Source organism: Rousettus aegyptiacus, unplaced genomic scaffold (assembly GCF_014176215.1).
Source record: "Rousettus aegyptiacus isolate mRouAeg1 unplaced genomic scaffold, mRouAeg1.p scaffold_m13_p_10, whole genome shotgun sequence".
NCBI lineage: Eukaryota > Metazoa > Chordata > Mammalia > Chiroptera > Pteropodidae > Rousettus > Rousettus aegyptiacus.
Genome location: NW_023416285.1, coordinates 84021388 through 84045836, shown reverse-complemented (window position 1 = coordinate 84045836; position 24449 = coordinate 84021388). Strand labels below are relative to the sequence as shown.

The window sequence follows — 24449 nt, the reverse complement described above, 5'->3', positions numbered from 1 at the left end:
GACAGGGTCTCGGTTTCAAAGCGTAAACTCTGTCCACTTGAGCTACTTCGTTTAATAGCCGCCTTCGAGAATCCTCAGTATTCTTTTGGAAAACAAAACCTGAGGCCCGCGCAGGAGAACTCAAGAGCAAGCACAAAGGAAAGGAGGCCCCCCCAAGAGTAGCCCACTGGGGTCTTCACAGACCCGCCCGGGTCCCAGGGGTGACTCCTGGCGGCGGGCAGCAGTGGGGACCGAGCCCCTCACAGGCTTAACGCGGGAGTAGCGGAGTCCTAGCCCGGAGGGGCGGGGAGCCGAGCGCGGACACTGAGAGCGCGGCGTGAAGGGATGAGAAGTGTTTGGTGAGATTACGCGCGGGCAGCAGGGAGGGGAGGGCTGGGCTGGAGGGTGGAAGCGGTCCCCGCGGGCCGGGAAGAACAAAGCAGGGCCGGCGCGCGCTCGCCCGAACGCACTTCAGGCGTTGAATCTAAGACGAGGGCGGCAGGAAGGGAGGGGAGGGGAGAGCGCGGGGGGCGCGCGGCTCCGTCCGAAATCTATCGGGAGTTTGCATTTACCACTATGCCTCGCCCGTAGTCTGGCGCCTCCTCACTGCTCCCGGCCATGTTTCTCCCGGGGAAAACGGGAAGGGAAGAAGGGCGCGGGAAGGATCTGGGTGGGGGGAGGGGGATGGGGGCTGGGGCCGGGGCCGGGGCAGGGGCTGGGCCAGCCCGCGCGGAGGACCAGGTGTCCACCGGGACTCCCGCGCCTCCGCCACGGTGCCCCCCTCCCACAGCGGGTTTGCAGGGCGGGGACGTGGGGAGCAGCTGCGGAGCAGCGCCCGCTCCACCTGAGCGCAGGCCCCGGGCGCGGCCCTCGCCGCCGCCCGCCTTCGAGCCCCGGACCACGCCTGCTCCGCGTCCAGCTGCGACTCGGGAGAACGAAGCTGCCCGCGGCTGGATGCGCACGGGAAGAGAACGCGTTCCCTGGTCCCCTGCCTCCCTAAGTCTGTCGTCCCAGCTTGCAGGCAAACGATGTCGTTAAATCCTTCCTGCTCATTTGTATGCACTCTTTATCCCAAGGGAGTCCGTGCAGGAGCCTGCGGTTCTCGAAGTAGGACTGTGCACGAAAACTCCGGTTGTTTTTTTTTTTCAATCCTCGAACTGCCAGACCCGGAGTTTGAAAGCCACGCGGTTGCTTTTACCTCGGATGGGACCGCGGTTTTAGGAGCTGGGCTTTGAAAGAGGGCCTTTTTCTTAACTGCATTTAGCAAGAGGGGAAAAAAGGAAAGGGAGCGATTTTTACAAATTATCTGCTTTACTACTTCTTGTAAGAACATATGGTGGGATTTTCATTGTTTCAAGCTGCAGTTTAAAGCAATCACTCTCTTCAGATTAGACATCCTTTTATGAATCTTTTGTTCATTCAACCCCTAATCCCAGCCGTCCCCAGGGCCTTTGTCCGTCCATCAAGGGCCCTGCCTTCCCTCTAGGTCTGTGTTCATTTCTCTGCTACCCTGCTAAATCCTTTGCAGCCCTGCTATGGATTTGAAGTCCTGCTCTGCACACAGCTGTCAGACTCAGGCCTCCCCAAAAGATGATTTTCTTCATCTTCGGCCTGTGACACAAGGCAGGAAAAGGAATGTTGATTTTTCGTCTGGCTCGAGGGACAAATTGTTATCAATCAGTTAATGTCTCTCTAGATTGGAAAAATGTTAGTCCTCCAGATACGGTCTCTGGCTCTGCTTGGCATGTTTGGTCTTAGTCTTTTCTAAATGCCAGCTTAGTGGACAGAAGACAGCTCCGTGGATCTCTCAGATGGGGTACCCCATCCTGCAAGCTATTTCCTAGTGCACAGGTAAACATTTTCTCTCATTGTTGTCCGAGGTCCTTGTTTGGGGCCATTTTACAGTCTGCCTCTCACCTTTGTTCCCAAAGGTGAAGGACCATCTTCTATTTTTATTGTTAAAGACCAAACCCAGGAACCATGTTCACTCATACCCAATGTCACCAAAACTTCCAGGAACTGAAAAGTGCTGTATCACTCTGCTGATGATACAACTTTAGGGTTCAGAAGAATCTTTGGGGAGCTCTACCCTGCTGACTTTGGTGGAGTAGCTGTGTAGTGGGACTCGAGAACCTGCACTGGGAAGACGCTCAGGTGAGTCCGATGCAGGTGGTTGATGATCCATGCCTCCAGATGTCCCACTTGACCATCTTATTGCTGCACAGTCAAACTTACCCATAAGAGGCTGGTGTGAGTGATCAGCCAGATCAGGGGCATGGGACTTCAAAATAAGTTATAGACGTAGCTGCTATTCAGTTGTCAAATAAGCAACTGTGTGCCTCGCCCGGGCACTGTGGAAGATGAAAGGAAAATGGTAGATAAATCTCTTCTCAGAAAGGCCATTAGATGTTAAACCCAATAGGTTCACAAAGAAAAAAAATAACTTGCTTGGATGACAGCAAGAATCTTATAAATGCACACTCAAGAACAGCCTATGTAGAGACCTATATAGGACATGCTATAAAAAGTACAGAATTGTGAATACGTCATTTTTTTAATTGCGTTAATTTTATTTATTAGCTTTATATTTTGTTAACATTTTAATTACATGTCTATACTTTGGACATTATTAATGTAATACAATATAATATTTGGTTTTACAAATAGTATTCGCAATGACTAATATCCAAGAATAACAACTCATCTGTCCAGGCTTTGTTCTTAATCTTGCATTGTGAGGATTTAATTCTTTTTAAATCTCAAATATCTGTTACGTCTAGTAGAATAGCTTTGGATTAAGATTCCAATTTTTCTAGTAACAATTCCTGTAACCTTAGCCAATTAAATCAATGTAATGTGCCTCAGTTTTCTCATCTGTAAGAGAAGCAATACATTTCTGCTCTACTGCATGTGATAATGAGGTTAACATGAGATAACATGCAAGAGAACCCTTTCAAAACTGCTATAAAACTATAAGGTGTTATTAATCTGAGATGCTGTGAAAATGTGTGACCAAATATTTGTAAAGTCATCTGATGGGAAAATGACAGGGTAATTGACTCTTAAAGATGGGTGTAGCGCGATCAATCAGGGACAGTTACAATCTAGCGACAAGTTGGGACTGGTATGAGAATAGATAAAGTAAAATGAGAAAAGTATTAAAAGAATGGAATTTTCCATAAAAAAAGGATTTTTTTAACTCAGCCATTTTTTGATATTTCTTTGAAGAAACTATAAGAATAAAGATAAACATCCTTACAAAGTTAATAACTGGTAAATATACTTCAATTTTCTGTCATCCTCCTTATCCAATTTTAGTTGTAGGTTTCCCACATTTTAAATTCTGAAATTATCTTGTGCCACTACCATGATGAAAACACAAATATGAATATTTACCTGAATTCTCCACCAAGCTAAAGACTTTTGTCCTGACAGTACATCCTAATTCTTCAACTTCTGCCAACATTAATCTGTTATGGAGGGCACGATTTAATCAATGCACTGAATTACTCAGAACCAGTCAGTCAGAGGCACTAGATTTGACATACAGAAGGACATTTTATTCTGAGTCCTGAAATCTGGAATAAAAAGACTCTCAGCCTGAGAACTGTGTTGAAATACATAAACATATCAAACTTAGTGACTCAGATTGTTAGTCACAGAGTCACTGGTTAGTCTGGATGAGATCCACTGTGGACAAAGGCCAGTCATAATGATGATGGTATTTTGCTTTTCCATAGTGCTGAACAAAACCCTTTACAAATGTCACCAGTACAAAAGAAAAAGTGGCAAGATCCTTTCTTCCAAATATTCAGGCTATTAAAAATCTTGCTACACTAGAGGTATTTTTTTCCTTCTACATAAATACAGAAGAAATCTAGTTGCAAATAATTGTAACACAAAACAACTTAAGCAAAAGCCTTATTAGTATTCAATTAGCATAGTAAGCCCTCTTGCCTGGCCTCTTGTTTGAAGCAGCCTGAATCCAATGTGTAGTTTTAGAGTAAAGAAAATAATGGCTCCATAGTAGTTCTTACAAATAAAGCTAGGAGCTACATTGAGAATTATGTTTTGTATTATTACTCTTTCGTTACTAATTAACCTTCCACTAAAGAATGCACCATGGGGACATTTAAGCCTGTTCTTTTGTAATAGTATCAGGTGTGAGTAATAGCATCAACAGTAAGTGGTGAGCTGCTTCAGATATACCCCCTCTCTATCTCCCCAACTGACCGGAACAGGAATTGGATAGCTTCAGAGCAAAAGAATAATGTGTCCATGTGGTCCTCCAGATCTCAAAGTCCTGGCAGCCGACCTCGACTCTCTTGGCCACCATAAAGCAGTCATTGAAAGGACACAGCTGCAGGAACTCGCAGCTAAGCACGAAATAAATCCACAGGGCTGGAGGCACAAGTCATGTACATGACCCTAACACAATACCTTGTGGTTATGAATGAACGGATTAGCATCTAATGGTGCTGTGGCAGCTTATGCAAAATTAATTGGTGCCTCAGCCAGTGCTGTTTCTAATGGCAAGAAATCCACTTAAAGAGAAAAAAAACAAGGGACCTCACTTAGCCAACAGTAACTTTGGCTGGTGTTATGGGGAGACTAAGAACCAACTGGAATGGGAACTGAGCTGTTTATTCTCTTAGCTGTACATGGATTCTCTTCAGATCAGAGCTGATGTACAGCACCCACTGGCAATATCCTAGCAACGGATCCAGTTGTTGCCAAGTTCTGGGTTGTATTTGAGAGTTGAGGTTGGGGGAGCTTGAGAAAGAGGTTGGGGAGCTGTGGCTTGAAGTCTAGAGTTGTCTCACATGGGGGAAGAGACTGAGAAAGAAGAAAAGATTGGACACTAATCTGCCGAGAGCAACACTTCCCAAAGTGTGTTTTGATCCATTTTTCTTTATATTTGACAGAGAAGATGTGATTCATTGAGTTTGAGGAACAATGAGATAAGCTAAGTTAAACACATGTCTATGCTTATAGGACTTCTAGAAGCCTCTAACACGCCACTGTGTACTGTCAATTTCAAGAAGGCTGTGGCAAAATGTGGTGTTTTTTAAACTTTTTTGACATTAGAAACCTTTTCAGTAGGTGTTGATAAAAGTTTTTTTAATTGCATTATTATAAAACATTTAAATTTATACTTTTAATGTTTTCTCAAAGGAAAAGATTTTAAATATAGACTTGACAGGACTAAATATTTAAAATGTAACATTATTTTCTGTCCATCGGTATTAACTTTCTTTTTAAAGATAAGCAATAAGAACTTAACTGGACATGGCTAAGGGTTTTTTCAGCCTCTGAAAGGCCTTGCCTTTGCAATTTGTGCTGTCCTTCAAGCTGATGTGAAACTATATTGTCCTAAGACACAAGGAACATATTCCCACTCACCTCCACTCACACTTTCTCCTTTCCCTCCAGCTGTGAACAAGATCAGCCTTCTGAATAGCAAGAGAGACGGAAGCCATCTCACTGTGGCAATTCCCTTTCGTCTCATTGAACGATAGTGTGGTGGCTTCCAAAGGCAATTTTAAATAAGACACTGCCAGCATGTAGGATACCCCTGTAAAACAGGAAGCAAAGTTAGGGTATGATATGTCAAGCCATATGAAGGTACAGGCTTATAGGGCACCTGGTTATTTCTAAGGAGCTCTCTCTGACATCTAGTTCAATGGGAATCCATCGTAGCACCCACATTAATAGTCCTGTGATTTGTCCTTGAAGCAACGGAGTTCTTTGTGTTTTCTAACTAGGGGTCTCTAACTACACTCACCACCACAGCTGTTACCTGTAGGATTCATGGAATGTTGAAACTGACTCACAGTCAAATTTGATGTTTTAGCAATTCTTTTTATAACTTTTAATTTTTTGTTTTTGTTCCAGTTTTATTGCGGTATAACTGACACATAAAACTCAACATATTTAAGGTATATAATATGATATTCGACATAGCTGCACATTGTGAAATAATCACCACAATCATGCTAATTAACACATCCACATTTGCATCACATAGTTATCTTTGTCTGTGTGGTGAGACTCTTAAGATCTACTCTTTTAGCAAATTTCAAATATACAATGTAATATTATTAACTACAATCACCATGTTGTACATTAGATCCCCAGAACTTATTTATTTTATAACTAAGAGTTTGTACCTTTTGATCAGTATATCCCCATTTCTATCCCTGTTCCCACAGACCTTAGAAACTATCATTTTATTTTCTGCTCTTGTGAATCTGACTATTTTTTAGATTCCACGTATAAGTGAGATCATATAGTATTTGTCTTTCCTTGTCTGTCTTATTTCATTTAGCTTACTATCCTCCAGGTTCAATCATGTTGCCACAAATAGCAGATTTCCATATTTTTTGTGGATTTATATGGAATTATATATATAACATTTTCTTTATCCATTCATCTGTCGATAGACATTTATACCACCAGAGATTTTATTGCTAGATCATATGGTAGTTCTATTTTTAATGTTTTGAGGAACCTCCTTACCGTTTTCCATAGAGCCTGTACCAATTTACATTCCTGCCAACAGTGTATAAGAGTTTTGTTTTTTTCACATCCTTGATAAAATTTGTTATCTCTTATCTTTTTGAAAGCAATCATCCTAAGAGGCACTATCTCGTTGTAGTTTTGATTTGCATTTCCTTGATGATTAGCACTGCTGAGCATCTTTTTATGTACCTATTGGACATTCATATGCCTTCTTTGGAAAAAATGTCTATTCAGGACCTTCACTCATTTTTTAAAAACTAGAGTTATTTGCTTTTTGCTATTGAGTTGTATGAGTTCCTTATATATTTTGGATATTAGCACCCTATCTAATATATGATTTGCAAATATTTTCTCCAAATGTTTTTAATTTTGTTAATTTTTTTCTTTTTTGTTATGTAGCACTTTTGAGTTTGCTGTAGTCCTACCTGTATGCTTTTTTGATTTGGGGGGAGGTTTGTTTTGTTTTGTTTTGTTTTGTTTTGTTACTCTTGTTGCCTGTGCTTTCGGTGTCACATCAAAAAAAGTATTGCCAAGACCAAATGTCAAGGAGCTTTCCCCCTGTTTTTAAGGTGTTTTATGTTTTCAGGTCTTATATTTTAGTCTTTAATCCATTTCAAGGTAACTTTGTTTATGTTGTAAGATAAGGATCCAATTTCATTACTTTGCATGTGAGATATCCGGTTTTCCCAATACCATTTATTGAAGAGATTATTTTGTTCACATTGCATACTCCTGGTAGTTTTGTCATAGATTACTTCATCACATATACACAGATTTTTCTCTAGGTTCTCTATTCTGTTTCATTTCTATATGTGTCTGTCTTAATGCTAGTACCATACTTTTTGATTACTATAGCTTTGGAACATATTTGGAAATCAAGAAGTGTCAGCACACTGAGCATCTTGACTCCAGCACTGTTCTTCTTCTTCAAGGATGCTTTGGCTATTTGGGGTCTTATGTGGTTTTATATGAGTTTTAGAATTGTTTTTCTCTATTCCTATAAATAAATACTATTGGACTTTTGATAAGCATTGCATTGAATCTGTAGGTCACTTTGAATAGTATAGACATTTTAACAGTGTTAATTCAGGATATCTTCCATTTATTTGTGTCTTCTTCAATTTCTTTCATCATCGTCTTATAGTTTTCAGTGTAGAGATCTTTCGCTTTCTGGTTAAATTCATTCTTAAGTATTTTATTCTTTTCGATGTTTTTGTATATGAGATTGCTTTATTCAGTTCTTTTTTCAGTAGTTCATCACTAATGTATATAAAAGCAACTAATTTTTATGTGTTCATTTTGTATCCTGCAACTTTACAGAATTTACCTCTTTGTTCTAACAGTTTTTTGGTGGAGTCTTTAGGGCTTCCTATGTAAGATGGTTCCATCTGCAAACAAATAATTTTACTTTTTCCTTTCTGATTTGGATCCTATTTATTTCTTTTTCTTGCCTAATTACTTTGGCTAAGACTTCCAGTACTATGTTGAATAGAAGTGGTGAGAGTGGGCACCTTTGTGTTACTCTAATCTTAGAGGAAAAGCATTCAGCTTTCAGCCTACGGGGTTTGTGTGCTTTTTACCAGGGGCTCAAGTGGGCGTGGATTTTGTCCGGTTCCTGGGTAGATGGGACTGCCTCCAGGACTTTGGTTAGTAGGGCTGATGCTGGGACAAGAGTCCACTTCAGGATCTGCACTTGGGTCTGTAGATAGTGAGACCATTACTAGGTACACAGCAGACAGATGTGGCTTCTACCATGCCCCTGAGAGGGCTCCTGTCAGGGTGGGTCTCTGGGTAGGCAGGGCCGGTCCCAGGCAATGGCTGAGAAAGACTGGTACTGAGATACAGGGCTGCCTCATAGTCCACAGCCAGAACAAAGACTGCAGGCCTGCCTTTGGGGACATGGATAGGAGTGCCTCCTGCTGGGTTCCTGGGTGAACAGGACTGTCTCTGGACTGTGGATATACAGGGCCAGAGCCAGGTCACAGTCACAGGGCTGCTTAAGGACTTAAAATCAAACCCAGGTCAGCAGGCTTGCCTTTGAGGGCATGGAAGGCTATGTCTCCTACCATGTCACTGGGCAGGCAAGACTGACTGTGGCTAAGAGGGGCCAGAGCCACGTTACAGGACCACCCCTTTGGACTCTACAATCAGACCAAGCCGGGTGGGCCTTCCTTCAGTGGCACCGATGGGCATGCCTCCCATGGCTCTTGGACTGTAACTGAGAAGGACCGGAGCCAGGTCACAGGCCACTTCAGGGTCCACATCCAAGACTGAGTGGCAGGCCTATTACCACACGGAGAGGTAGGACTCCTCTTGTGTTCCTTGGCAGATGGTGCTGGTGGCAAGAATAAGACCAAACAAGGATATAGCAAGTCCACAGGGCAAAGGACCATTTCTGGGTCTGTAGCCAGGACCATGGTCAGTGAGTTTGCCATGTGCGTGTGGGCGGGCCTTCTCAAAGTGGGCCTCCTTGGTCTTTAGGCTCCATGGAGTTTCACAACTTCCTACCCGGATCCAAAGCTCCCATAAAGGCACTTTTGTCCAGGGATGGTTGCCAGAGTATTGTTACTATAGGGAGATGCGAGCGGGGGCCCTCCTATTCTGCCGTCTTACTGACCTATACCTTTTTAAGAAGAAAACTAAAATGTATTTTTCCATTCTAAAATTAGTACGTGCAAACTATTTTATATTAGAAAATAAGAAAAATAGAAGTAAAATATAAAGGCGTTTTAAACGTGTTTTGGTGTCTTCCAATTTTATCATTCTGGGAAGTTTATTTTACATAACTGTGACTAAATACTTGCTCTATACCTGCTTTTCTGCTTCATACTCTAAGCAAAATAAATGTATAAAATGAGTATTTTTCCAATGTATAAGATACTCTGAATAAACACCATCTGAAACGATGCCATTATTTATTTAATCATTCCCTGATATATTTTTATTACTTCCATATTTTGATTTTATAAATATATATACATAAATATGTTTATAATAAAATATTTATATGCATTTTAACAATTTCTTGAGGATAAATTCTCCAGAAATGGAATTTCTAAGAGGGTATAAATATTTTAAGGTTCTTGATACACATTGCTAAATTTAGCTTACAATATTAATGTCTGTGTTCAATGGAAAATTATAGTAAGTCTTATGGATTTTTTAAATGAACATGAATAAGATGTTATTGTAAAAATACTTTGAGGTTTGAGGGAAAAGAGTATTAGTTAACATATGTTAAAAGCTTAGTAATTGGAACTAATAAGAACAGTCAGTTTGAATTTGTGATTAATTCTTAACTATAGACTACCTTAAACAATGTGCTTTTATTGTCGTAGTCCATAAAGTAATACCTAGACTAATGAAAAGTTTATGGTGCTCTGTTTCAGGCTTTTGGCTCCAAGTCAGGCACACTCAGCTTTAAACTCAGACTTCACCTCCTACCACGTGACCTTGGGCAAGTTTCCTAACTTCTTTGCTTTACTTTCCGCATCTGTTTAATGAAGATAATGTTAGTTCCTACTTCTTAGAGTTAATGTGAGGCTTAAACAAAATATGTGCTCAGAATACTGAGTAGCTAAGGAGAGCCCAATACATTTTATCTATTATTTAAATAGAATAATTTTAAATGGAATTTCTGGTCATTTTGCATTAATGAACAGATCTGTTGAAGAGTTTTAAGTAAATATATATACAATCTATAAAGTTTATTCATGTAAATGAGGTAATATTTTCCATGAAATTATATTTGTTGTCTTATCAACCTGTTCTCTCTTTATATCATGTGTGTGTAAAACTAAAGTAAGTTATCAGACAAGTCCCTGTGAGTACAAATAGTGATGGATTCTAAATTAAAAAGATATTTCTTACTTATTGTTCTATTTTTTAAATTTTAGGAAGAAAAAATTAGCTTGATTTAATGCTCTTAATGTTTGTAATATGAAGGACGACAATAAAAGTTTACTTTAAAATTCATGAATATACTCAAATACACTTATTAGCAAACAGAAATACATCAAAAACTCAATATTTGTAGTTTATACTTAAGGAACAAGTATAAATCAATCAAATTTAAAAATCACTTAACATTTTTCTAAGTGTTTCTCTAAGGAGCAACCGTGGAAAGTCTCCTAGTGAAAAGTTGTCCCTTGATGCAGAGTGGGCATTACGTTTGGTGTTTGGGAGAAGCAGTATTCTCTTTCCATAGACCATTATAGAAGCTATTCGGTTACTGTGGTTAGTGGGTTTTGTTTTGCTTTTTTTTCCTTTAGCACTCACTTTGCCTCAAATTCACCACTATTTATTAGCTCAGCAAAACTATCATGATCGTTTTGAACTTGAAGCTCGAGCCAACACTGTCTTGCGGCTTGAGAAATAACCTTCAGATTCTTTTTGGTTCATACCCAAACACAGAAATAACAAACAATCTTAAGTCACGAAGGTAAGAAATAGTCAATACATCTTTCAATTAAGGCCATTCGAAGGAATAGGAGACCAGAAAAATCTAGTGTGGTAAGGTCAAATGCTTAGCCAAGAAATCATTTCTTTCTCGCTCTAGGACTGATATCATTGGCTCTTTATTCTCAAATTTCTCAGCATGTTCAGCACAGTCAGTCATAGATTACACACCCAGGTCACCTTTTACAGAGCATAAAGGAATGAGAGATGAGTGACTCAGACTTCTACGTGGGTCTGGGGATTTTGCCAAAGCTTAAGTGACAGAGACAGATTGTCTTAGAAACTATAAGAAACTATAATGTACTCGTTACTTTTTCACCTTGATAATCAAGTCATATTTTTTTTATTATGATTTTTTTTGTTACCTGTGACCTTTCCGCATTCTTTTTCAGCCATTTTTTTCTAGGTCTTAAAACTAATTTGTGTTTCTAAGTTCTTGCTTTAGGCATACTTCCTGGGTTCAGTGCAGTTGTTTAAGCAACTCGATTGAATTTTTTTAAAATAGCAAACTTTAAAAATTGACAAATATTGAGACTAGTTACTAAAGTTATCATTTGGTAATTATTCAGAAACCTCTTTGTGTTAATTCAGAAAACCCGAAACAGGTTTCCAATGCTTTTTCTTATTTTTATAGAGATTAGACATTTAAAAAAGGTTTTTCTGAATCTTCTTCCACATTGTCTTCTTTTTGTAAAAGAACAATAAAAAGGAACACTCTGACCTCAAAAGCAAACCATAAAATGATGTAAAACAACAAATAAACAAAAATTTCCCTAAGTCAGTTTGCTTTGTATACAGAGAAAAATAGAGAAAGATGGTAGAAATAATTATCTAAGAAGTAGTCCCCCATTCCACATGGCCCATTCTGGGACCTTATGAAAATTAATGGAGAATGCACAGAAGATGCTCCCTCTCCATCTGTAAAAAGCTCTAGGCAACATCGTGCTAAGATTCTCTAGGTTTGGAGGACGAGAAGATTTATTTTGCCAATGAGGTTTCCCAGGTATGCAAACTGCCATGCATTTTACTTGGTCTTAGATCAAGGTTTCACAGTCATAGCAAAATCAACATTTGGGACTGAATAAATGTTCTGGAGGCTGTTTTGTATATGCAGGATGTTTAGCAGCATCCCCAACTTTTACCCGGTAGAAGCCAGTAGCACTCCCAGCTGTGATCATCAAAAATATCCCCCATAAAGTACCAAAAGTCCCACAGGAGGGAAAAGGGGACAAAATCATCCCCAGGTCAGAATCACTGTCCTAGAGTAACAGCTCTTATCCTGGCCTCAACTGTTTCCTACTCTGTTTTGAAGACATAAAAGAAAACATTCGGCCAATAGCCAATAGACACATTAACAGCAAGTCTATATAACCTCCTTGGTTATGGCTAATGTGAGATTGTGGGAGGGTTTCCTTTTTTTCATGCTTCCTGGAAAAGAGAGATATAACCAAATATTTTTTTTTAAAGATTATATTTCAAACATAGAGAAACATAAATCTAATAAAGTCCAGGTCAAAAACAAAACCAAAATTTGGTGTCTACACTGTCTTTTTAAGACAGACTTTATCATTCTCCATTTTCTCCTGGTCCATCAACGTAGGAATTTGAGTTTATAATATTGATAGACCTCTAAGGTCAATTGATTTCAGAACTCATAACTGTGTGATTCAGTTTCTCCTGTGAAAATTAGATCAACCAGGATTAACCCATGTGATTGTTGCTATGATTACATTAGCATCACGCTCACTGTCACTCGTATTATTCCTCTTTTCCCCATTTCCCTTCATTCCTCTCCACTTGTGTCTATTTTTTTGCACAGAGACCCTCAGGGCCCACAGTCTCATGCACTCGCTCAGCCCAGGGTCTGAGGCCCAGAAAGCTCACCAACCTGTATGGCATTTTAGAAAACTAAGTCACATGCTTCATAAAATTAACCAAGAGCTCTGTCTGTCTTTCAATTTCTTATGACTTGAAATGCTTTCATTAAATTTCCAAGAGCTTAGATGTCTATGAATTTTTTTTTTAAATTAAGTTCTCCATGAACATAATTGCCAAAGCTGGGGCAGGAGGAATACTTGAGGTCATCTAGCCCAGCGAGGATTCCTGCTGCGCTCTTCCTGACATACAGTCAGGAATATTTCACTGATGGGGACTCAGCCCTTTGCAGGCACCCCATTTCCTTTTCAAGAAGTTATCATTGCTGCAAAGTTCTGACACTATCCTATCTGTACCTTTTGGGTTTTCTTCTGAAACGGCACTAGTTGTGCCTCTTTCTGCGTTCGCTAATGAATTACACAGCCTTCAGCAAATTATGGGCCTATACATTTGCTGCATTTATAGACTTGGTATGTGAAGATATCAAATACAAGATAATGAAACTAATTTTACAGGCACACAGCACCTGACACCTAGTCTTATTTCTTGTACTTAGCAGGGGCTGTATAACTTGACAGACTACAGAATCTTCAGATGAAAGGTGGAGAGAGCCATCAGAACTTCAGAATAAGAGATCTAACTGGCAGAGAAAATGAGTTATAGTTGGTTTTGCCTATAATAGATTTGGGATACTGACTTCATAGAGGATGGCTGTAAGAATACTTCACCTAAAACACTTTCAGATTCACAGCCTTCCTCCAGAAGAATAAGTGTCAAACATACTCGAGTATGTTTTTGAGAGTATGAATTGGAACCTCCATGGTATGACCAGGAAATAGCAAAAGAAACTTGAACATGACTCTTAAGTAAGCCATTCTATGTGGTACGTGCAGTTGTTTCATCCTCTTAGGCCAGAACACCCTACAGTTCCCTTCCATCTTTCCTCCCAGTGCCATGGGATTTCTTTCGGACACTAGAGTCACTTTTCTCCAAGGCACTGTCCAGTGTGCTGCCAGCCCAGTCCTCAGGCCCCTTTTCCATCATACAATCGTGTTCTGTTAGAATGGGCCACGCCATACACATAGGCCTTGAAGTGGATGGAATATGGTACAGGAAAGATGCTAGAGGTTAAGCGAAATCTTTGTGAGGTGTACATCGGCTCCCCTTCAGGTGCTTGAGTATATGCCTTTATTTAGGGGCATAAGTAAAAAACACTCTCCCCTGTCAACACGTCCACTGCTAATCGTTAATGGTGAGATCTTGGACAATTACCCAACTTCTCTGTGCCGCAGTTTCCCTATCGCTAAAAGAGGATGCTGAACATACTTACATCGTAATGTTAGGAGGATTAAGCGAGTTTAAGTTAACCGTGTAGAACTATATATATAGACCCTAGAACTGCTGTGTAGATCTGCCAACATTACTATTATAGAGAAAAAAAAGGTGGCAATCCCTATGATTCTCATTTTATTGACTATTCATGGCTCTGGAAGTCATATAATAATTTAGGTTTTTTTAAAAAACCTAATTAATAAAAATGCTTTACTCTTCACTCTGAGCAAGACCCCCTGCTCTGTTCATCACAACAGATCTAGATTTTAGATTCTGTGTGCACCAGGTTCAATTTCTGCCTCTACAAATTCAGAGCTTCTGAGTCTTGTTTTTGGAGTGTGTATGTGTGTGTGTGTGTGTGTGTGCGCGCGTGCATGCATGTGTGTGTGCACTCACACATGCTGAAAAAGTGGCAGAGATGGATCCAGCTGGTTTGCACCGCCCATTCTTCTGTCATTACTCTACATAATGAAACCGTGTGATTTCTTTCATCATGTGCAGCTGCTACCACCTGGTCTGCCTGTAGTGGATGCCATGCCCAGAAATGATGAAAGCCTTTTGCTCTTACAAATGAGAATATCCCCCCAAATGAGCTGAATACTCGCTGTGGAGGTAGGGCATGAAAGGTCATGAATTCTTTTTTTTTTTTTCCTTTCAGTTAACCCTAGTATTTCTCATTGCATTACTATTTTCTTCATTCTATATTTAGATCCTTGAATAAAAATTTTACAAGAGATTTTTTAGTAGTCTCACTATAATTATCCTGATCGTCCTTTATGCCTTTATTTGTATAGTAGTGACACCTATATGTATATGTGTGCGTAAAATATATCTATCTATCTATCTATCTATAGATAGATAGATAGATAGATAGATAGATAGATATATCTGACCAAATAATTATGGCTTAAACACTGAAGACTGGAGTAAATTAACCATACCTAAAGATACAAGGAAATGAATTAAAGTAGCACATAATTTTTTAAAAATGATTTTAATAGATTCCCATATACCAGACTTCTAGTATTTCTGACAATCACCTATATCATCACTGGGACAAAGAAAGAGTGAAAGTTATTGGTGAAAAATGTTACCTGGTAGATTTTTAAAAAACTTATCTGCAAGTAAGATGTTGAGTTACTGTTCCTTCTTCCTTCTCATCCAAATATAGGGAGCGGGTTTTTCTTAGGACTGAGAGGAAGAAGAACTCTGTTAGAATCCTTTTCCAGAGCTGATGAACAAGGAAAACAAAGCATAAGCCTAGCCATTCTGAGATGCTCCTGCCCATGAAGTCTGAGATGGCACCATGTTTTCTTCCAGAGACAACAAGGCAAACTTTGAAAGTGAAAAAAGTCTTTCCTATCCTCCACCAGCTAGCTCCTTCTCACAGATGTTGACACCCCCTCACTCATCAAGCAGCTGACATCCTTCATAGTATCCTTGGTTGCCTGAGCCACCCCCGTGGGGACATACCCAGACCCACATTGAATGGGACTACTACACACCCACGGCTTCTTTCAGTCCCCTATGCTGCCCCTACTCCCTTAGCTGCCTTCTGATTCTTTCATTTGGAGCCCTTCAATCTAATTCAGTAGAACCCAACTAGACTTGATGGTGAAATTTAGACACTGAAGTATGTTGATGAGGGCAGGCAGAATGCTTGGAAACCCATAAAATCACCTTGGAAACCTGTATCTTACTCAGGGTTCAGCTGTACACAGGGACTGCACAGAAGTTGAATCATACTTGATCACTCATGCTCTACTCTCCCAACTCTTGCATTTCAACCTCTTTTAAAGTAGCAAGATTTAATTTTCCAATCCTTAAGTAAGGCCATGCCGCCTTTTTAGTTACGAAGACTCATCATTTTACAGTCTATACTTTGGGCTTGCTGAGGATGGGGGTTAGATGCTTATTTAGTAAGAACATATTTTATAACTCCTCTTCTTTGTGTCTATTACAAAATTATAGGATCCATAGTTCTTTTTCTATGAGTAAGCTCTGAAGAAAAATTCACAAACTGAAAAAAGAAAGATAAGATGAAAAGCATGGTGCACATTTTCTAACAAATATTGAAAGCTGTAGTTTTGGCATATTTCTTTGCTTTAATAAGATCGTATCATATAATTTTTAAAGGGAAAAAATGCATAGAGACCAATGAATTTGAAGAAAAATGGAAGGAGACTTCTGTTTGCAAAAACGCAAGAACAGTAAACTGCAGTTTAAGTGATATCAATAGTTACAAAGCCTCCGGAATGGATGAATTCTGTCATGTGGAATAATATTTTAGGCCATTGACATTTATCATTTCTTATCATGAACATTCTTAGATTGTTCTCCAAGGAATTCTAAATTTTTTCTAAGAAACTTTTGCATCATCTTAAAGTAGCACCGGTTAAGCTTGATTGCTTAGAAAAAAATCCCGTATATTATATCATTTTGCATAGCAACATCCCAAACACAGCAAACATGATGATGATGCCTGGAAAATACAAAGAATCTGGGAGAAATACAGCCATGAAGAGATAGGTCATGTGTTCTCAGAAATCACTTGAGGACCACATTGCTGCTCTCCCATGAGAGCTACAAGGGGCCGGGCCCATCCGTGATCCTCATTTCCTGAAGCTCTTCCCTAGCAATTCTCACAAACAAAGTTTTATTTTATTCTGAAATCAGGTGAAAAGGAAAAAAAAAGAATGTTTATTGAAAGGGGAAACATCCTTTCAAGATGATGTGTACTCCCATAAGGATAGGCTGCATAGTTTAGAAGTACAGTAAGTATGCACTGTTCTGAAACAGTTACCATAGAAACAAAACTTTCCCCCCCATTAGATGGCAGGGTAATCACAGGAGTAAATTTCCACACAAATATCTAAGCTATACAAATTAAGCATTGGTTGGGAGTCAAATCCAACAGATTGTGGATTTATAGGCAGGTGTTAGGGAGGATAAAAGCTATAATATAATATAAAATGTTTGCACATCAAACAATCAAACTATAAGTTTGCTAAACACACACACATACACACACGCACACACATTAAAGTGGACACTTTGATGCCCACTGATTTTTAATTGTGCTATGATTTCCCGGAAGGCATCACCCAGCTCTAAGCTGAAAGCCATGCTGAGCAATATCAAAGAGGATTCTTCCAGCCTGATTGATAAGAATTTATTCTGGAAAAGAGAGAATGTGACATACCAGTGCATAAGGGGTACACAGAATTCTGTGAGCAATGTGATGTGTCGAGAGGGGTAATGATCATGGACACTTCCACAATGAGCTAGATTTGAGTCAGGAAGCAGAGGGATGTTTTGGTAAAAGGGCTACTACTATCTTTCATCTAGCTTAAGAAGCACATTTTTCATATTTGAATATCTCTAAAATGAGTGGCCTTAGAATTGATGGTCTCACATAGTCCCTATCAACCAGGTGACATCTGTGATGTGACATCAGACACACATAAGCAAACTTGGTCATTGTCACTTCAACTGAGTTTTGTATAATGTTGGCTCTACATGTGTTGAGTTTAACAGACATTTCAAGTGTCTTACAAAAGTTTATACTGCTATTGATCCCTGAAATGAAAGTTTCAGTGTGTATAGAAAGGTATGGAATAGAGCAGAGTGGCCAAGTTTGATAGTAGTTGAAGGAAGTGGTTGTCATTGGATGAAAGACCAAGGTCATCGAAACTTGCAGAAGAGGAGTCAGCGGCTTGGAATAAAATCTTAGAGATAATATTGGAGTCCTCTTGTGTCAAATGTGTCCCCCACACTCCTGACTGCACAGAAAATGGTAAGATATGGACATTGATAATTGTCCATATTGGTGGGGGGCATAGTAAAGTGATAAAGATAAGTCTGGCTCTGAGTATAAAGACGTGTGGGATTACCTTCATCTTTTTACATCACATAAGAATACATGAAAAAATTTCGCATCTTAAGTCAACAAGAGCTCTTTCAAGAAGTCTAAAATAAAATTTCTTAGTGATAAGAAAGCATCATGACAGTCTGTTAGATTTTTTTTTATTTCTTAGTGGTACATAATCTTATGTACCACTAACACATCTTACTATGTTGACATCTTAGATTTAATGAGATATGGGCATGTGAGAAAGATAAATAAGATAAATACGATTTAAGAACATGCAATAGAAAAGTAGAAGTTCAATGTTGGTGAGGGGGCAAAAATCACACTATATAAGACTCCCAGAAAAACATGTTAGCAAATATAATATTAGCAAATATACTAATTTTAGAATTTGTTTCTCTTAAACATTTGAATAAACAATCTAGAACATGTGAATTGTGTTGTAACTTTTCAAAGAATTTAAAAATTTAAAGTAGTTTAAAAATCTATTTTAAAAAATTTAGTCTCACGGTATTTATTAAGAGCTTATAATAAAATATCAACCTGAACAGTAACCGTAATTTTATTCCATGAAAAATACCTAAATTCTTTTTTAAAAAAACCCAAATACCATATGATGAACGAATTCGAGATAATTACATAAAATGTACTTAAAATTATGAGATAAAACTAGAACCATAAGACTAAATGATGAGAGAATAATGAATGCATCTTTTACAAGGAGGGTTATTCTGGCTAAGGCTCGTGGTTTATAATTTTCCTTTTTGAGACTTTTCCATTTTATTTAAATTTTTAAAAGCATAGGGGTTAATTGTCATCAACTTGTTGGCTCATGCTGAAATAACTAGAAAATTTGAAAACTTAAAATCTAGGCACATTCTTTATGTTTTATGTTATAAAATATACTTAGAAGAAACAGTCTTTTAGACTTTATTAATGTATTTTAATTCCCCAAAGGGTGTGTCAAAGGGATTTTTGATAAAAAGTTTTGGGTGCCTCACAGAAGAACTACATGCTCTAGTAACATGGTGATCCAAATTCTAAGATAATGTTATAATTTGAGGCCTAACTTGCCAATCTCACTGTTTATGCTACCCATACCCTATATGGCCCTCATGTTAGTGCTAGTCCTCATTTTACTACGTGGGTGGCAGCTGCCTGTCATCTCGATAATTCTGAAGAAAAGCCAGGGAATTTGTTTTAAAGTGTTTGTCCGGATGGAACCACATGAGGCCTCCTGGGTGCTCTGGGCCTGGAGCCTAAGCCTGCTGGCTGTGTAGAACCATAGAGCTTATCCAGAAGAAAATTCAACTGTCCCCTCAAAGCCAATAAAGATAAAAGAAACCTGCATTGGTCCAAAACAGCATAGCTCATGTGTGGGAATTGCACAAGATTAAAATTTGTCCTCTGTGTTGGCCTCAGAAAGTCTAGGGAAGGGAAAGGAAAGTAGGCAGCTGCCGAGTCCTTCGGTTTTGTTGTTCTGCTTGCTTAAAAGAAACTTTGAATTAAATAGTTGACTTTGTCTTGATTAACCCCATTGGTGAATAGGGGGCCTTGAGCACATAATAGCAAACTGTGGTTACTATGTCCACTTAGGTGGCACACGAGCCACATCACTGGGACAGACTCCTATGAAGCGTAAGACTTAATAGGATTTCTGTGCCTTGGAATGTTTCGAATTCCTCTTGATAGTCATTGATCAGAGCGGCATATAAATGACAGGAAAGATTCTCGGGCAGGTTAGAAAGCGTTGACCCTTGTTATTTCATGGCAAAATATTTGGTAAAATTGTCACTTCTACTGTCACAGAAGAGAAACCACATGCCTATTTATACCCTTGTAGGAAACTGTTTGGAAAAACTCAGAATATTGTGGTGGGTGGCTGATTCTTGTTTCTTTCAGTAAGATACTATGAAAGAGAAGATCTCAGGTGAGGGATATATAGTTTGCATGGAGAGATGGACGTGAATAGGATTTTGTTAAAGAGGAAAAGTGAAGGGAAGTGGCGGGAAAATGAGGAAAGATCACCAAGAGCAAAGATATGTCATAAGAGACCAAGGCTAAGGCCATCTGCACACTCGTATTTCCTGCGCACGGCTGTGGGAGTTGGGCAGTGAAGAAGGCTGATGGGGAAAATATTGATTCGTATAAGTATGGTGATGTAGGAGAGCTCTGCAGATAGACTGAACTGCCAGAAAAATAGACAAGAGGTTCCTAGAGCAAATTAAGCATGAAACGTCATGGGAGGCAAGAGTGACAAAACGGAAGCTGTCCTACGTGGCGCGCATCTCGAGAAGGCAGGTTCTGTGGAAAAGGCAGTAATGCTGGGACACATAGAAGGCAGCGGGACGAGAGGGAGACCAGGCACGGGATGGACTGGCTCCACGAAAGAAGGCGCAGGCACGCGTCTACGGGAGCCGAGCAGGGCTGCTGAGGACTGGACGCTGTGGGCATCGCTCATTCACGGGGTCACCGGGAGTCAGAGCCGACTCAAAGGCAGGTAACACACCGCGGAGATTCTCTGAATGCGTCCTTCATTCTAAACTTCATACACGCACAGCATTTCAGTGTTGGAAAAAACAATCTAGAAAGAGAAAAACACAAAACACAGGAAGCAGTAGACCCAGTGCAGATGCCATCACTAGGAAAGTGAAAGCAGATCTCGGATGGATGCAATGAATCCAGAATTCACTGCAATAAATTCAGCTCATTGCGGCCAAGGACAGGGCAACGTCCCATATCCATGGCTCTCTTCCAATCAGAATGAATACAAAGGCATAGCGAAAGTCAATACAACCATGGCTTTCTTGATGGAATCCATAATACTGATGGTATATGGCTGGTTAAGAATGAGAAAGTGAAAAAGCTATTCCTTACATGAACGCTTACACTGATCTACAGCACCTCTCTTGGCAAGAATCTTCTGATTCCCTTAGACGGTGGCAAGAGAAAACCACGTATCTGTCAAATTTAAGTAACTCTCGATAGATACACATGCCATTTCTTTTGTATTATAGATACACACATACATAGAATGTCATTTGGAAAGATACACAAGAAACTGGTCTCGGTGGCTGCTCCTGGGAAGGGGGATTCAGTGGCTGCAGGGGATCAGTGTGAGAAAGACACTGCTCTCTGCTCACCTTTGGGCATATTATGAATTTTAGACCATGTATGTCCATCACCTACACACACGCACACACACACACACACGCACACGCACACACACACAGAGCAAAATAAAACATAGTTTCTAATAAAATAACAAGTACACATATCTTTTGACCTACTTCTCTCTCTCATGAGAGTGATGTCCTGTAAATATAACCAAATGTGTGAAATGTCAAATTTTCAGGGTCTCTGCAGTATTGCTTTTAATAGCAAATATTGAAAACAACTTATAAAATAACTTCAATGTCCATTAATAGGACACTGGTGAAATAATTGTATCTGCCCACACCATTTAATATCAAGTGTCCCCCAAAAGGAATAAAGAACATTATGTGTTGATAAAAAATGTGCTCCACAATATTACTGAAAAGAGTAAATGTTATTGCATGCTCTCATTTGAATTCTAAAAAAATGAGAGATATGTATGCATACATAATACATATGTATATTTTATGCAATGTATATATTCATTGCTTTTATAAGACATTTCTGAAAGGTACGTAAATTTGATAACATCAGCTGTCTCAGGAAAGGAGAACTTGGTGGCAAAAGTTCAGGGGGGTATGGATACTTTTATTTCAAAAGAATTCACAGATGTTTCCATATCAGGGGATCATTTAGTTATAAATATATCTTCGCTTCATAAACAAAACTCATTCGAGTGCCTTAGTTACGGCAGTTAAAAAATATATATCATTGTCCGGTCTGATTTGCTATAGAAGCAGCATCCTTCAGAATAAAAATTCTGCATCTAAAAGCCATATTTCAATGTGCAGCTTAAAATTAATATGTGCATGTCCTTTTAAAATCAATCCTGTGAAAGAATATCTTCAGTTTTCAGGGATAATTAGCTTTATGTGGATTGTTGTTCATTTCAAGTTCTTTCTCATCAAACACGTTATTTGTATGTGAAGAAAAAAATGCTGCCACCTCTGACCCCAGTTTTATACTATGAAGACAAAATTTCTTCCCTTCCTTCCTTCCTTCCTTCCTTCCTTCCTTCCTTCCTTCCTGCCTTCCTGCCTTCCTTCCTTCCTGCCTTCCTGCCTTCCTGCCTTCCTGCCTTCCTTCCTTCCTGCCTTCCTTCCTTCCTGCCTTCCTTTTTTTATATTTCTTTCTTTCAGGGGGGGATGGGAGTGGGCAGTCACAGATATTGTCTAAGCGTAGGCTGTGGTATGATCAGAGAGAATGTTCTTCTATAATTGGAACGTCTTTCCAACTAAAAGACATATCCTATTTCTTTTCAAAATTTTCTCCTCCCATCTCTCCTTCCCTCTCTCCTGTTATCCTTTCCGTCTTTCTTTCAGCTCTAGTTTCCTAAAGAGAATATCTATTTAAAATCCTTAGAGTGAAGAACACCCTGTGGTCAAAACCTCAAATGACTATAATTAAGAAAGTTTTCATCTAAAAAGATCTGAAAACTAGTGACGTTTTTGCTCTACTTAACATACTGTCCAGTAGGTCAAAGGGCAGGTTGAGCTGATGAGTGTTGGTGCAAATCATTGGCTCTGGATCTTCCAGTGCTGATCTGCCTTCTGATCATTTAGGAGACCAAACTTTTGCTTAAGCTAAATTGAAAAGAATCCTATCGTTAGAACTGAAAGGAGGGTCAGACAAAATCTAGGTCAGTTTCTTTGTTTTACAGATTTAAATAAAGTCACATAACTTAACTGTTGGAGTCAAATCTGCTGATCGCTTTCACCAGTAGGAAGAAACAAAGCTTCCAGAAAAATGATCTTGCTCTTTTTGTCCCTTATCTGTGTTTGCCTCCCACTTGGAGTAACCAGTGTTTATGAATAAATCACCTTCTGCATATTACTAAAAACTTGGAAATGAGAAAATGAATTTCCCTCTTAAGAGTTAATTATATTAACCAGCACTGGCCTCCTTAACTGAAAAATTTCCTTGAGCTGTTGAAAAGTTTCACTTTGGTGGTCAAACTGTGTTCATGTGGGCTGTATTAATAGGCACATTAAGTCACATGCTAATGTTGTGACATTGGCCCATTCACATATCTAGAGAGATAAAAGGATTTCAACATAAGAGTTTGGATTGCAAATATAAAACAGCAGTAGGGAAATCAACATAGAAGTTGACCTGTATTCTGAGAGCAGAGGAGAGGAAAGCTTGGCCAGGGTATTGAGCGTTTCATTCCCATTGTTGAGGTCCTACCTTAGGGCAAGGATGCTCCTTTCTTACATTTTGTTGGCTTCCCGCTTTTCTTCTGACCTCTCAGGACACTCACTCTTTTTCCTGCTTTATCCTTCCTGCTTTCCCATCTGACCTCTAAATGAAAAATTTGCTGAGAGCTCATTCATTGTCTTCTCACACAATATTATGTTCCAAGGTGATCTCATTCATGATGTTGAATTTCCAGATTTATCCCTCTACCCCAGTCTCTTTTCTGAATAAAATATGTTTGTTTGTCCATCTTTCATTTATCTATCTAAATTTCCATTAGATTTCACAAGGTTGTGGTAAACACGACATGCCTAAATTGTGTTCTTGATCTCTTCACCATAACCTCTCCCAATCTGCTCCTCCTGTAGATTTTTCACCACAGAAAATGGCACCTCCACTGTCCAGTTGCTCCAATCCGAAATTTGGTTTCATCCTTGAAATCTCCCTCCTCTTTACCTTTCAATCCATCACCAAGTTCCATTTTCACATCACTTCATGTAGCAAATGATCATTTAAAAATACTAATTGCATCATGCCACCTCCCTGCTTCCCTCTTCATCTTCAGCTAGCTCCTTTGTCCCTTCTTCATGTGTAGTTCAACCCCAATGGCTGCCTGCCTCCTATGGGATGAGGGTTTCCTGCCTGAGATCCTTCACACACTTTATGCTATCTGCTTGGAATTCTTTTTCATTCTCTTCCCCAGCCCTCCCAACTACTAATTCTTTAGTCTGTTTTTAAATGTTACCTCCTCAGAAAGGCATCCCCTTAACTATAAAATCTGACCTAGAAATTCCCTGAAATTCTCCTGTATAGCTTCCTGTTTTTCTTCCAAATCACTAATAATACATGCATTTGTGTGATTATTTCTGTCTTCCAATATTGCTGTTTTTTTTTTTTTTTTACTTTTCTGCCCAGCAACCAGAATGGTTTCTGGCATGTAATAGACAGTGTTTGTTCAATGACAATGAATGAGATATGTTAACTGAAGAGATTTATATAATTTATTTTTATTTTTTTGCCCTGTACTTGCCAAGGTATCCTTTTGTTTATGATTTGCCTT

The 24449-nt window shown here is 39.2% G+C and overlaps 1 protein-coding gene and 2 long non-coding RNA genes across 10 annotated transcripts in view; 2 read left to right on the top strand and 1 right to left on the bottom strand.

Moving 5' to 3' along the window:
- Positions 1-623, bottom strand: part of PRTFDC1 (phosphoribosyl transferase domain containing 1) — an 83557-nt gene extending 82934 nt beyond the window's left edge. For 4 of the 6 annotated variants that reach the window (XR_004953137.1, XR_001594418.2, XM_016124862.2 and 1 more), the window contains exon 1: positions 552-599. Coding sequence is in view for 4 of the 6 variants with exons in the window: in XM_016124862.2 (XP_015980348.2) it covers positions 552-599 (48 nt within the window). In the remaining 2 variants the exon portion in view is untranslated. Of the gene's footprint in view, positions 1-551 lie in introns of all 6 variants that reach the window. The other 2 variants (XM_016124871.2, XM_036228110.1) reach the window with 2 other exon arrangements.
- On the top strand, positions 262-13386 carry LOC107500065. 2 transcript variants are annotated; one of them, XR_004953139.1, is made up of 4 exons: positions 268-338; positions 1676-1830; positions 1911-2133; positions 9891-13386. It is a non-coding gene; the product is annotated as an uncharacterized LOC107500065 (long non-coding RNA). The 2 variants fall into 2 exon arrangements; XR_004953138.1 differs by lacking the exon at positions 1676-1830 and having other exon boundaries at positions 262-338.
- Positions 13387-13395: 9 nt separating this feature from the next.
- Positions 13396-18168, top strand: LOC118608695. Of its 2 annotated transcripts, none has more exons than XR_004953140.1 (3): positions 13396-13700; positions 14668-14778; positions 15338-18168. It is a non-coding gene; the product is annotated as an uncharacterized LOC118608695 (long non-coding RNA). The 2 variants fall into 2 exon arrangements; XR_004953141.1 differs by having other exon boundaries at positions 13396-13717.
- Positions 18169-24449: the final 6281 nt, after the last annotated feature.